At 41.4% G+C, this 13776-nt stretch overlaps 1 protein-coding gene and 1 long non-coding RNA gene across 3 annotated transcripts; both read right to left on the bottom strand.

Moving 5' to 3' along the window:
* Nucleotides 1-57: 57 nt before the first annotated feature.
* On the bottom strand, nucleotides 58-6808 carry chgb (chromogranin B). Of its 2 annotated transcripts, XM_028040283.1 has the most exons (8): nucleotides 6742-6808; nucleotides 5120-5243; nucleotides 4896-4939; nucleotides 4705-4795; nucleotides 2145-3600; nucleotides 1896-1995; nucleotides 1620-1730; nucleotides 58-311 (listed from the first exon to the last, which is right to left on the bottom strand). In XM_028040283.1, the coding sequence occupies exons 1-8, from the start codon at nucleotides 6757-6759 to the stop codon at nucleotides 231-233; spliced, it is 2025 nt and encodes a 674-aa protein (XP_027896084.1). In that variant the 5' UTR covers nucleotides 6760-6808; the 3' UTR covers nucleotides 58-230. The 2 variants fall into 2 exon arrangements, with proteins under 2 accessions (XP_027896084.1, XP_027896083.1); XM_028040282.1 differs by lacking the exon at nucleotides 6742-6808 and having other exon boundaries at nucleotides 5120-5470.
* A 271-nt stretch (nucleotides 6809-7079) lies between these two features.
* Nucleotides 7080-11827, bottom strand: LOC114158611 (uncharacterized). Its single transcript, XR_003598440.1, has 2 exons — nucleotides 8195-11827; nucleotides 7080-8160 (listed from the first exon to the last, which is right to left on the bottom strand). It is a non-coding gene; the product is annotated as an uncharacterized LOC114158611 (long non-coding RNA).
* Nucleotides 11828-13776: the final 1949 nt, after the last annotated feature.

Genomic DNA, 13776 nt, shown 5'->3' on the forward strand with positions numbered 1-13776 from the left:
ATTTAAATAATTTGTCTCTGATATTTTTCATATCACAAAGCGTATTTAAACATCCAAGCCGTTCCCATGCTGTTTTAATTTTGACGTAACATCACAAATACATCAAATAAAGCAGGTAGGATGTGAGCTTTCTTGCAATTTTCTGTTTCTTTTTTAACACAAAGCACATTAAATGGGTAGATGCACAGTAACTTGGCATGGTTCACAGACTGTAGCAAAATGCTCCGGGATTATGCGGTCTTGTCGTGCAACTTGGCTGCGATTTTCTGCAGCTCCATGTCCATCGCTGCCAGATTTTCCAGCTGTTTCTCCTGTTGGGGAGTGGAGGGGAATAAAGGATTTATTTTTAAGATCTGGAACAACAACAAACATTATATAATTACTACTTTATGCCATTCAAATATTGTTTATGGAATATTAAGCATAGCTTGACTTCACCAGCACTTCAAAAGTTTGGTTGAGTTGGTAAGAAGGGTCTGAGTTTAATTTGTTGGGCTTAAATGCGACGCGTGTCCACAGAAAACTGGCAGTTATGAAGATATAATTGCCCACAACTGTCCAAACTGGTTTTGTTTGCCATCAAAATAGCAATTTACTTTGCACACTTACCAAGTTTATTGTTATACTTTAAAGAAATCTGACATTAAAATGAGAAAAATTTGGAAAATATTTCAAGTGAGCCATTCCAAAACTGTCAGAACTCATTTCTTTTGTGTGTCCCAGTGTTTGGGACCCTGAGCCTTTGCCTGGTTTGCCTATACCTTGGGCCAGCTCTGCATTCACATTGGCTACAGCAGGGGTCTCAAACTCCAGTCCTCGAGGGCCGCAGACCTACAGTTTTTAGATGCGCCACAGGTACAAAACACTGGAATGAAATGGCTTAATTGCCTCCTCCTTGTGTAGCTCAGTTCTCCAGAGCCTTGCTAATGACCTAATTATTCTATTCAGGTGTGGTGCAGCAGAGGCACATCTAAAAGTTGCAGGACTGCGGCCCTCGAGGACTGGAGTTTGAGACCCCTGGGCTACAGCATTTATGTAAGCCTGTTTCTGTGTCAGGAGGACCCCTCTAATAGGTTAATCGCTCGCTTGGGTTACATATTCCCTTCTTATCCTGCAAGATGCAGCTTCGTGGAACGAATGAATCACTTTGACGCTGCCTCGGTAATTAGTTTTTTCCCGCTCTAATGTATGAGATGAGATAAGTCTCTGCAGGCAGAAGTCCTCCACACTTTTATGAGCATCTTTGGGCTGATTGCTCTCAGAGACTCCAATCATTCGCTCCTCGGTATGATTACTGCAGCAGTCATAAAACACCGGCTTGGGGACGTCGAACGGGGTAAACGAGAAGACGTGCCGTAGTGAGACCGAGGCAGAGTCAACCGAATACAGTTTGTGTCAATAGCAGAGATGCCGTGTAAAATAAATGAGCTCTGCTCAAGCCACGCAAATATGCATAAACCTGTTGCACTTTGGCTGCATCCTGGCCTCAAATGACTTGCATACAGTTGAAATGATGCACTACAACAAAATGTGTTCTGTTGTTGTCGTCTTTGCATAGATATTAAAACATAAAGAAAGCTGTACACTTGGACACTTAATCAAAAACAGCATGACTGAACCTCTTGTGGTGTAAGCTCTCTCTGCTGTGAACTGCTCTTATCCTCCTCTTTAGCGGACTGGTTAGCCAGCTGGTTTAACTTGTAACTGAGCAGCTTGGTCAGTTCATCCATCTAAAACAACGAAACAGAACAATTAGACATCTTAGCAATGAGCTCTGGGATGGCAGTACTTCAGGTCATTAAAGGCATGTTCTAAAACTTCTGAAAGCTTCATTAAAGTCTTATTAAAGTTTAATACAAACAGGTCAAACTAAAATGAGCATTAGAGAGGCTCACCTTAGCGGATGTTGCAGCATGTTCATCTGAGTCTCTCTTATACCAGGCCGGGTGGTAATAGCCTCTGTAAATCCAAGGATTGCGTTTCTCAGCCAGGTACCTAAAAATGATCCATTTAGAAAGATGCCACATATATTCTGTTAGTTCATGTTAGCTTCATGTTGGTCCATTTGTGTCTTGCAACTAAAATTATGAAATCTACAATCCACTGCATATAAGGGAAGCAACAAAAGAATTGGGTAAGAATACCTCAAGGCTTCATCTCTGTCCTTTTCCTCTTCTGTGTTCTCTTCCGAGTCGCCCCTCAGCTCCATCTCTTCCTCTGACGATCCTCGCTTGTGAAGTCTCCTCTTGTGATGGTACTGGTGTGTGGGCTTCCAGATCCGCTTTTCTACCTCTACGTCTTCTTTATCGTCTCTCTTGTCAAAATCCCAATATTCCTGGCTGCGCTCTTCCTCCAGCTCTGCCCTGCCGTCCTCTCCGAGCTCTTCGGCACGCTTGTGTTTCCTCTGGTAGTGCCTGCCGGGCCTCCAGCTCCTCTTATCTAGTTCTGTGTCAAAGTCCCAGTATTCCTGGCTCCGTTCTTCGTCGGGCTCGTCTCTGGCTTCTTCCGAAATCTCCTCGTCACGTTTGTGTCTCCTTTGGGAATGCCTGCCAGGTCTCCAGTCCCTCTTCTCTCTCCCAGTATCAAATTCCCAATATTCCTGGCTGCGGTCTTCGTCAGGCTCTTCCTTGGCATCCTCTGAAAGCCTGTCTTCTCGTTTGTGCCTCCTTTGGGAATGCCTGCCTGGCCTCCAGTCCCTCTTTTCTCTTCCGGTGTCAAAATCCCAATATTCCTGGCTTCGCTCTTCATCAGGTTCTTCCTTTGCTTCCTCCGAAAGCTCCTCATCTCGCTTCTGTCTCCTTTGGTGATACCTTCCCGCCCTCCACTCCCTCTTTTCTCTCCCAGTGTCAACGTCCCAATGTTCCTGGCTTCGCTCCTCCTCAGGCTCTTCCCTTGCTTCTTCCGATAGCTCCTCATTGCGCTTGTGTCTCCTCTGGTGGAATCGGCCAGCCTTCCAGCTCCTCTTGTCAACGTCCCATGATTCCTGGCTGCGGTCTTTGTATCCCTCACCCTCGGATGGTTCATCGCTGCGCCTGTGGAGCTTTATCTTGTGATGATAGCGATGCGTGGGTTTCCATATGCGCTTTTCTCTCTCCTCCTCCTTGTTCTCCAGCCTCTTGTCTGCATCCCAGTACTCTTGACTGCGTTCCTTCTCTGGCTCTCCCCCGTCTTCCTCATCCCGTTTACTTTTCCTTTGGTAGTGCCTTCCGGGCCTCCAGTTCCTCTTCTCTCGTTCTTCACTTTCTCCGTCCTCTTCTTCGTCATCAGACCTCCTTTCAAGGCCTCCCCAACTCTCCTGACTGCGGTCGTAATCTTCCTCTCCTCGTTTGCTCTTCCTCTGGTGGAATCTTCCTGGCCTCCAGCTGCTCCGCTTCTCTCGTATTTCTTCCTCCTGCTCCCCATCCCGCTTCTCTATCAGACTCCACGATTCCTGGTTCCGCTCATCTTCAGGGGTTTCCCTCTTTTCCTCCACAGATTTCAGCAGTGCCTCAATGTCTTTGACGTCTGCCGTCTTTGCCGTAGGGGCCCCCGCACGAGAGATGTCCTCCGGTGTTACAATTCCCTCTGTAGTCTTTTTGTTCTCTGGGGCATATTTGACACCTACGAAAAAACAAAGAAAAAAATTTGTGAACTTTGACTGGATTAGCTGATTTCAGCCTCTAGAGTATGTCACAGGGTCTTGCAAACTTAATCTACGGCGTAACATCTGGGAATAGATACATTTCTGTAGAGTGGAAAGAAAGTTGAGTTACTTAAATCTGAGCTTTATGAACAAGAAAGCCGTAAGACGTCCCTTTTTCCAGTTTGGCACAAAGGGATGCAGTAAAGAATTTGCTCTAGTAAAATGAAACCCAACTGAACTTGTTGGCTTTCAAGTAAAATGCTCAAGGAAAACTGACGTCATTATGAACTCTCCACTATGAAACATGGTGGTGGCTGTATGATGATGTGGAGATGCTTTGTTGTAGTATAGTAGCCAGTAAGCTGATCATAGTTTTAAGGAAAAGGTCAACGTAGTTAAATGCAGGGACAATCTTTTAAGAAACCTGCAAAGGACTGAGAAAAAGTTGAGATTTCAGCACAATTAACCACCTTAAGCATACAGCCGATTTAGGAATCTGTGGCAAGACTTAAAGCATGCTTTTTATGCTTTTCACTCAGTTCGACTAAGTATGAGTTATTTTTAGAAAAATCTACAAAAGACAAAACTGAGTCACTTGCAAAACCCCTACAGAAATACCCCCAAAAGATTTGCACATGAAATTTTGGCAAAACAGTTGGGTTGGATACTTGTGCCTTTTTTTTTCCATTACAAAAAATGATTAAAAAAACAAAGTACTCTTTTTTCTTTTCCCCCCACCTCATAAAGAAGTCACTGTGACCTTAAATTAACAAAAGAATTACAAAAATATACACATTTATAGTGTGTTTCACGCCATAACTGTTTAAATACGCCGCTTCTTGAAATCGGCGTATTGACGCACTGTTTGAATTGTGGAGAATCCTCAAACAGTAATCTCCCTTAAAGTTTCCAACTCCATTCATTTAACCCGATTGAGAGCAAAAAAAAAAAAAAAAAATGTAGTTAATGCAAAAGACATTTTGCATACATATATATATATAGCCTACTGTATATATATATATATATATATATATAAATAGGAAGAAAAAAAACCCAAAAAAACTTATATTTTTCTAACAAACCTGCTTGGAGAATATCTTTGCATTCCTGATCCAAATGAACGTCCGGCTTGGACAGCGCTTTGGTCAAGACTTCGACCGGACATCGTGCAACCTGCAGAAGTCAAAGAAAGCATCTTATTCCGTTCAAGATACCGACGTGATCGTGTTATGAGTTGGAAAAAGAGAAGAAAAAAAATACTATTGAAGCATACCACATCTTTTTGCCCCTCTTTGCCAACTGGGAGCGCGACAGTTTCTGTGTAGGAATGAAAAAGTAGGATTTAGTCAAATGCGAAGTTGCGAGACTTATCTCTGTCCTTGGTGCTGAACTCGTTATCAACTATCTGTACGGATGCAAGGAAAAAAAAAAAAAACATCAAATGAAAATAGAAAAAAAAAATAGTAAATAAACATTTTTTTTAAAATTCACCCTTACCTGCAAGAAGAGCAAAAACCACGATAAGCGCAGGCTTCATTTTGCCGTAGTGAGGGTACGACCGGAGAAAAAGTGACCCAGTTGTACCATCAGGCTCTCGTCTGTCGTCCCTCTGCAGCGCTGACTGGGGAGATGGAGCGAGGAGCGCCTTCAAATAAAGGAGGGGAGTGGGCTGGGGGAGCGTGGGAGGAAGACTCTGGGGGGCTCGGATGATGTCATGACTCATTAGACCCGCAAAGGAAAGTGACCTGAACGAAAGTCGATTCACAACTAGGTCGATATTTATTCGGGAGTGAATTTCTTTAATCTAGTCAGTGTCACGATGCATCCAGGTGATAACTTACATGTTTGTTTTTGTTGGGGTTTTTTAATTTTTTATTTTGGGTAGATGTTGCAGTTGGCAATTTTTCTGTCGTGCTCACCGTGAGAAACCTGACAGGGGGGTGTTGAACAAAAAACAACAAAAAAAAGACATCACGAAGACTTATATAATTTGATGCCTAATCCCTGAATAACCTGAATAGTTGAAGATTCATAAGCAGGGGAACTGCTGAAAATGAAATTTGGCGAGGGGATCATTTATAGTTGAAACAATAACTGGTAGAAATAAGCTTTATAATAACTCCTAATTTTAATTAGTTATTGGAATGATCAACCCCTGTCACTCAAATATACTTTACCAGAACTTAAAAAAAAAAAAAAAAGTTATTCTCGTGTGTATGCACGACTTGGCTTGTTTCAATAAACCCTACATGCGGGTCATCGATAACACTGCCACCCGCTGTTTAATCTGTGTCATTGCACACGCCAACCCGTTCGCCCTTTCTCTCTTACTGTAGTCAAAATGTAAAACTGGCCAACTACCAGGCATTGAAAGCTTAATTAACTTGGAAAAAGGAGCATGCGGACTCACTCCCTGCACTTTTTAAATGATTCTACAGCCTTAGCATCAAAAATGAATCAGAAACGTCTATATAAGCCTGGTTACGAAAGGGGTAGAATTTGCAGAGAGAAAGGATTCGGATTCAAAATTAATACTCTGCTGATGTAACACGGGGGGAAAGCACCCCGGATCGTGCCCGAGGGCGTGGCCCTAAAGCCAACTAGTAGACTTCTCAAATCTATTTCAAGTAGTCTAGGGTCTCCCAATTAAAAATACTCAAGTAAGTCTGGCTCGAAATGATGAAACAGAAATAGCATACAAAAATATATTTTATTTATACTTCCTTTCACAATATTAAAATATACTTTATTGTTCTAATTAAGACCTAATTTAGCACTGAGAGCAATCTAAGACAAACAAAACACTGCAAACCAACTTAGTAGAAACACAAATTAATCACACAAAATAATATTACACAAAAGAAAAAGAATAAACCTCCCATTGGCTAATTCATAAAAAAAAAAAGGAATATAAACTCTGGTTTTGGTTCTGTGGTGCTTTGCTACACCTCCGGCTCTAGAGGATAACCTATTTAGCCACTTAACTGAAACACCTAGAAGAATCGCGCTTTGGTGAGAGCATAATATGCAATGTCAGCCTCCTTAATCGGCCATCCAACAGCTACTTTCAAATGCTTACAGTAAAACAGCCACTAAAATGAATCCACAAATGTGCAAACCCTGGTGTAGCAGCTCATCGAGCACGGCGCCAGCCAACGGATCCAACTGCTGCCACAATGGACCCGACTCCTGTCTTTGGCTGGCACACCTGGTGCCTATATACGCTAACAAGCCCAACACCGCTGCGACATGAAAGTGGAGGCGGGGAAACGGGGCATAATGCATTCAAAGACCCACCTTATGTGGGAACTTCCAACCATTTTATGTAAACACTATTTAAACTAATAATCCACCCGGTTACACTGAGAAGGAAATAACATGACTTGCTTTTAATGCATATGTCAGATTGCATTGCGCACAACCTTTATTGACCTCATGAGTCACTGAGATTTCTGACTTTAACATAAAAATTCTCGATGCTGTGCTTCAAACCTCCACAATTGCTACTAAATAATACCGTTAGGGTTTGATTTGTCTGCATGTGATTTTTGTGTTTGTTCTGATGATGAGAAAGCATTGAAAATGATTTTTCTTTCACAAATACTGGGGATTTTGGTTGCTATGGCTTGATTTTGATATTCCTGTGAAGCTACGTGAAAACATAATAATGCGTACATCTGCAAGCTTTGCTCTAGGCAAAAATATTAATTGAACTGCCCACTCAGCTGAGTATCATGCATACAAATCTGAGCAACAATCCATTGCAAGATGGAGAAAAACCCAACACTTTTTAAAAGCAGAAGATGTGCCACCTCATGCCAAGACTAAGAAAAAAAACAAAAAACGTGATGACACTTTCCTCCGTTTTAGGATATTGTGAACTGAATATTGAGCAAATCAAGAATATGCCGATTTATTTATGTTTGAAATTAATAATGCAATTTAACGTAGCCTGGACAAAAGTAATGCCCTTCCGCACGAAGCAGCTGATTTGTAAATGATAAAGATACGAGACTTTAGTAAGCTGATGAGCTGGAATTAGGCCCGCGCTTTTAATTCAATTAAGAGTGGATGCGAATGATGAAGAGTGAGAAGAACAAAGAACCACATTGAGGAGCCGAATCGGCCCCAATTTTTTTTTTTTGCAAGAAATTGAATGTTGTTTGAGGGCATCTTTTCAATCTAAAGGCAGAAGTTTTCTTTTCTTCCCAACTTGCATCATAAATTTGGATCGGACTGGGACAAACTGAAACGAGCAGCTCAAACGAGAAATGTTCGTCTCTTTTGGCACTCCATGTCTGCTCCCTCCTGCAGCCGCCTGTTACTCCCCATTGTGCGCGCCGTCATTCACAAAAGTTAAAATAATTCCGCCTCGAGTGTGGTGATAAACATGTGACGATGAGACGTTTTACACGGCGACCACTGACCTGTCCTTGTGCCAGAATGTGCACATACAAATTCAATCACGTCTTAGAAACCAGGAGCCCAGAAACTGCTGTGTGGCTGCAAGCAAAACGGGAGCTACGTGCTCCATGAGTCTGCTTGGGCGTGCTTCTCATGCGTGCACAACACCGGTTACAGATATTTGTTTACTGCAGACGGCCTCGGCTGTGGTAAAATAATAACTGGTCCGTGCATGCAACTGTAATGTTCGGTGGCGTACTGTGCATTCAAGCAATCCGTGCTCATCCGAAGCCGTCGATATAGGCTCGGTCTTTGCTGTAATTTATAGGAGGGCCATTTCAGTTTTCCGGGTTGTGTTCAGTGAGCAGGAGCTGAGTAAAGTTCTGCTGCGGATAAAAAATCTCTTGAAAAGGTCTCGTCACGGCTCACATGATTCATCTAGTCGGTATTAAAACCACTGAACCGACGCATCGGACACTTTCCACACGCAGCAGTGTCCTGCGCGCTCCTCTGAATGTGTGCATTTGTCATCTGGTCCTCTGTGGCGTTGTGCTGTTCTTCCAGCCCCGATGAATATTTTAGTGAGCCTCGAAGACTTATAGCAGTGTAAAGGTGGTGCAGAAGGGATTTGAGATGAGCAGCCCAGGGTGTTTGCGTTGCCTTCACTTGTGTTTGGAACAGCACAGCCGCTTTTAGCGCACCTCATTCTTCATCCACGAACAAAAGGCAAGCTGCTGACAATGAACGCAAAGCTATTGATGCATGAAAGCTTTGAGTGAGCTTTGATCTTTGGTCAGGACGAGCTCCGTGCTTGGCTTTTAACAACCCGGCATAAACTTTGATGACAGTCCAAAGAGAGCAGGCGAGACATGCCAACACGTTTTGGTCCGAGACGCATATTTCCAATTTATTCCAGGTCCTTTTTAACTACTGGACGGACATTTCGCTGAGAAGTTTTTGTCTTCACTGTGGGGAAGAGTAGTTGTCTCGTGATCGGAAGGTTGTAGGTTCAATTTCAGCCGCCTTCTGGCACACATTAACGTGACCCTGGAAAAATCACCAAGTGGCCTACCTATCTGCATATCGGTGTATAAAGTTAAAGAATAATGCGGCGAGGTTATGTTGCTGAAAACAGCAGGCCGTTTTCTGTTAACGTTTTTGCGTGGATGGCGACACGCAGCAAGTTCACCAAAACTCCATTAAAAGTGTCCATCAAGTCCAAAAATAGATGAACTCGATATTCTGTTGAGTTTTTACTGACACAACATTATCTGCAAAGGAGGTTTTCAATGTTGGTAAAAGCTTTTTTTGGTTTTTTTTTTTTTTGTCAAGTACGTGGTAGCCAGTGCAGCTGCTCCAATGTGAAAACCCAAAATAGCATTTGTTGATTGTGTCACGAAAATTTTTATTTATTTTATTTTTTTTCAGCTGCCTCCATTTTTCAGGTCAATTCAATGGAAAATGTCGTCTTTGTAAGAATTTTTCAAATTCTTCAAATTCCGACCACAATTTTCCATTCAAAATTCAACCGAATAATTCAGTATTCGCTTGATTGGATGTTTTACTCTTTATTGCTTTTGGAAACCAACCACGAGCAACAAAAATTGGCTTTTTTGTTGCCAATTTTTGGCGCAAAAAAAAATCTAGTGGTCAAAGTTAGCAGTGATTAATTTATTCTTGTGTTTATTCTTTCAGCTTTTGGACACAACGAAAAGCGGACGTTCATTATTTTGTCTTCAAATTTAAAATCTTAGTCATTTTTAAATGTCCTAAGGTACATTTCTTCATTCGAAGTGAAGAATATGAGCTTATTCTTCACTTTGAACATATACACGTGGCACGGAAAACATAATGGTAAAAGATAAAATCCTTAATGTGTATATTCTTGACACCATGTCCATGCTGAACGCAGTCAAGCCCAACACCACTGCAGCACATCCAATAAAAATTCAATCTTGTTTCTGGAAAACTTGCAAAAAATGGAATTCCTGAAATCCAGGCTTGAGGTTTACGTCAAACCCAAAGGTGTCATTGAATGCCACGCTAAAAGTAAGAGAGAAGTCCCCCTAAGGGAGTGAGCTGAGGTCAGTGTGACTCTTTGAAGCTTTACACCGATTGACAACAGTTAAACCTTTGAGCCTGAAGGCAAATTCGGACAAAACAATTTAATTCCTCTCTCACTGCTGCGTGAGCGCTGACTTCAGCCAACTTAATGTTATCACTCCTGAGAGGAACGTTTAACATCAGTGTCAATTAAACCAAGAACAAGAAGGTCACAGAAGTGAAGGCACTTTAGGGCAAAATTAGTCATCTCAATGCTGTGGACCTTCGAGATGTCGTTTTTAAACATCTTTCTGAAAATAATGGGCATATTTTATTACTCTGAAAACTTGCACTCTGCATATGATCCCTGCTTTCTTATTCAAACTCTACTAAAGTGTTAGATTAAGACTCAGTATAAGACTTGACCATTTAAAATATATTCTTCAACATAAAAAAGATATTTATACATACATTTTTCTATATAAATTAGAAGCTTATTCAACCCTAATATACACTTGCAGGCTTAAGAGAAGAAAAAAAAAACTATTAATCCAGCTTTTGCCTCCTTACCATTCTGACTCTGGGAAGCTGATCAGAGTTTATTAATGGGTGGAGCCAAATATGAGACAATCCTACAAAATAAAATAACTAAATATATATATATATATATATATATATATATATATAAACAGTATATAAAACATTTAAAGGCTGCTAAAAACTTGAGATTGGGATGGAGGATCACTTGGCAGCTGGAAATCAACTATAGTTTCAGTGGAAGGACTTAAAGTAAAGCATTTTTATGCGTTAGGGTGGCCCAGTCAAAGTCCAAACCTGAGTTCAACTGAAAATCTGTAGCAAGACTCAAAAATGTATGTTTACTGACACTCTCCATGCAATCAGACGGAGGTCAAGCTACTTTACAAAGAATAATTGGGGGGGGTTTCGGTAGGAAAATACACAGGATTTGTTTTTTTCTGCGTTTATTTTTTATTTCTATGTCAATTGAGTGTTGTCCTGGCTACCCCTTGATTGGTCACACCTGTTCCTTGTTTCTCCTGATTATCTCCCTGTGTATTTAAACCCACCTCTGTCCCTTGTTTCCTTGTCGGGTCCTCATATCGTCTTGTCTATGCTACCGTCTCGACTGCTGTCAAGTCTGTCATCAGATGTCTATTTTGTGCTACCGGTTATGAGCTCTTAGCCTTCGGCTCATTCTGTGCTGCCTGGACTTTGGATTATTGTGCTTACTTATCATTAAATCATAATTTCTCACCATAACCTGGGTCCACCGTGTTTGCATCACCACCTCACCACCACAAATCATGACACTCTGGATATTAATGTCAACGAAAAATGTTTCTAAAAAAATCAGACTTATGAGTCTGTTTTAGTCCACTTCTGAATAATGGGCTACTTTGTGTTGTTCCATCACATTAAATCTTACACAAACACATTGCTGACTACAGTTGCAATGTGGCACGATGTGGAAAAAGTCGACAACTTTTATAAACAAGAAAGTTCATGTTAAATGTCTCTTGCTTGCAGCAATGTCAGAGTTGCACTAGTAAACAAAGAGCTAGCTCCCTGCTAGCCCCCGGCACCTGTAGCTCTCAAACCTTGACATCTGCTCTCCCTGTTCTGGCCTTACCTCTTTTTACGACCTTCATTGGTTTTGGTTCCTGATTTGTAGCTATAAACTCCCACAGGGCAGGGCCAAAAGCACAAGCTGCCTGGCCTCGCCGTCCTGAGAATATAGTGAGGTACTGCGAATTTCAATCAGATACTCCATTGTTATATTGGAAGATTGATCTCGCTCCTAATGTTTTGAAAGGCATAAAAACATATTATAGCCATGTTAATACGGTTAGTTTATCAGAAGGAAGCTTCGATGTCTTGTGCTCTTGCTTCCGTTCCAGATGTATGCTCTTTTCCCAAATGTGTGTTTTTTTTTAAATGACATATTGAAGTAATTTTGTCAGACGGCGGCAGCAGCAAAGTACAATGAGGCAGCAATAGAAGGCAATGAAGGAGCAAATTAAGCAGAGTAGGACTGATAGAAGGATGTGGTTTCTGGAGACGTTAAATGTGGATCTCTGGGTCTGTCCTCATTCATTTCAGTACCAACTCTTACAATCTGGCAACAACTGTACCACGTGGAGTGTACGACGTAGCAGTGTGAATTAGTGAGAGATGATGGTTAAATCAAAACTACAGGAGGAGCTTTGATGGGCAATCGTCACGTTTATAGATATGAGTTGAACCGTGCTGATGATGAAAACGGGGAAGATATGCTGCTGCACCCCATTAAAATTTGATTCACCACAGTATCTTCCCTCATACAAATGACTTGTATACATCCTGTCATGTGAGACCACCCTTCTGTTGTTGGGTAATAAAAAGATAGATGACGACGTAGAGTCAGTAGCAATGTAGCAAGTCAGAACAATTTCAAGAACTGTAATTAAACTCTTTGGGATAGATTTAGCATCATGATTTCTAAAGCTAAGGAATATTGGATCGTGTGTATTTTCTTTATGTTTGAGCTCAGTTTGTTCTTAAATACATCTCAGCACATTATAACCAATTATCACTTTTAAGCTTTGTCAATGAAACCTGTCCAGCTCTCTAAGATTTCAACAGATCTGTAATGAAACACTAGTGGTGCGTATGTTCTTAAGAAGAAGGGCGGCGAGTCAAATTCTGCTTATGGCCCCATACAACCTTGTGTCAGCTGTGATAAAACCTATATTATCTTAAAACTTTATAGTACATGTATGAAACTCAGAGGGTTACTTTCCTGAAACGTCTATTGGACTTACTGACTGAGTTTAAAGTGCTTACCGTATTTTTCTGGAACGTTGTTGGTACTGCTCCAGAACCTAGAGATGGGCTTCCAAAACGCAAAAGAGGAGCTGATGGAGAATTTTCCTAGAACTTACCAGGTACTTTTCTGGAAACCACCAGTGGTAATTCCCCTCATGACACAGCTCAGCTCCTCAGCTTCAGGAAAATACACATTAGGTACGGTAAAGGTGCCAAGAATGTACCCGGTAAGTTCCTGGAACATTTTTGGAAAAGTGAGCTCCAAGTTTCAAGAAAATATGAGCTATTGATTATGTGGAGCTCCTAGTTCTACTTCCCTGGTTGATCCTTCATGTCAATGTGTGACTAACTTGAATTCTTACCTGAATGAAGAGGAAAGAGAGCGATCAAATAATTTAGACCAATGCAAAGGCAGTGATAAATCTCTCTGCTGATGATTCACATTTGAAAAAAATCACACATCATTCTGAATTGTGCCCACACCTGACTGCATCCTCATAAACACCACAATAAAACTGAAGCATGGCGATTTGTGCTGTGCACCGCCACTTTTTCTGCAATCGTAATTATGACGAGAGCTCAGCACAGTTTGAGATGTGTGACCTGGGACAGATTACTGTTGGTTTCTGGTTTCGAAGTCTGCTCACTTCAAAAATGTAACCCCAGCTGCAAAATTACAGTATTATAGCATCATCAATACCGTGTCTCTCTCTGTGTAATCAAAGTGCAATGACAAAGTATCACCCACAACCATGTGGATTTTACTAGGACATTTTAGTGGACTACTAAACACAATAATAATAATAATAATAATAATAAAATGAACTCATCCAGCAGTAGAAGTGCTGCCGGTGCAGAATACCTCAGCAGGAAAGCCACAG

Source organism: Xiphophorus couchianus, chromosome 15, assembly GCF_001444195.1.
Source record: "Xiphophorus couchianus chromosome 15, X_couchianus-1.0, whole genome shotgun sequence".
NCBI lineage: Eukaryota > Metazoa > Chordata > Actinopteri > Cyprinodontiformes > Poeciliidae > Xiphophorus > Xiphophorus couchianus.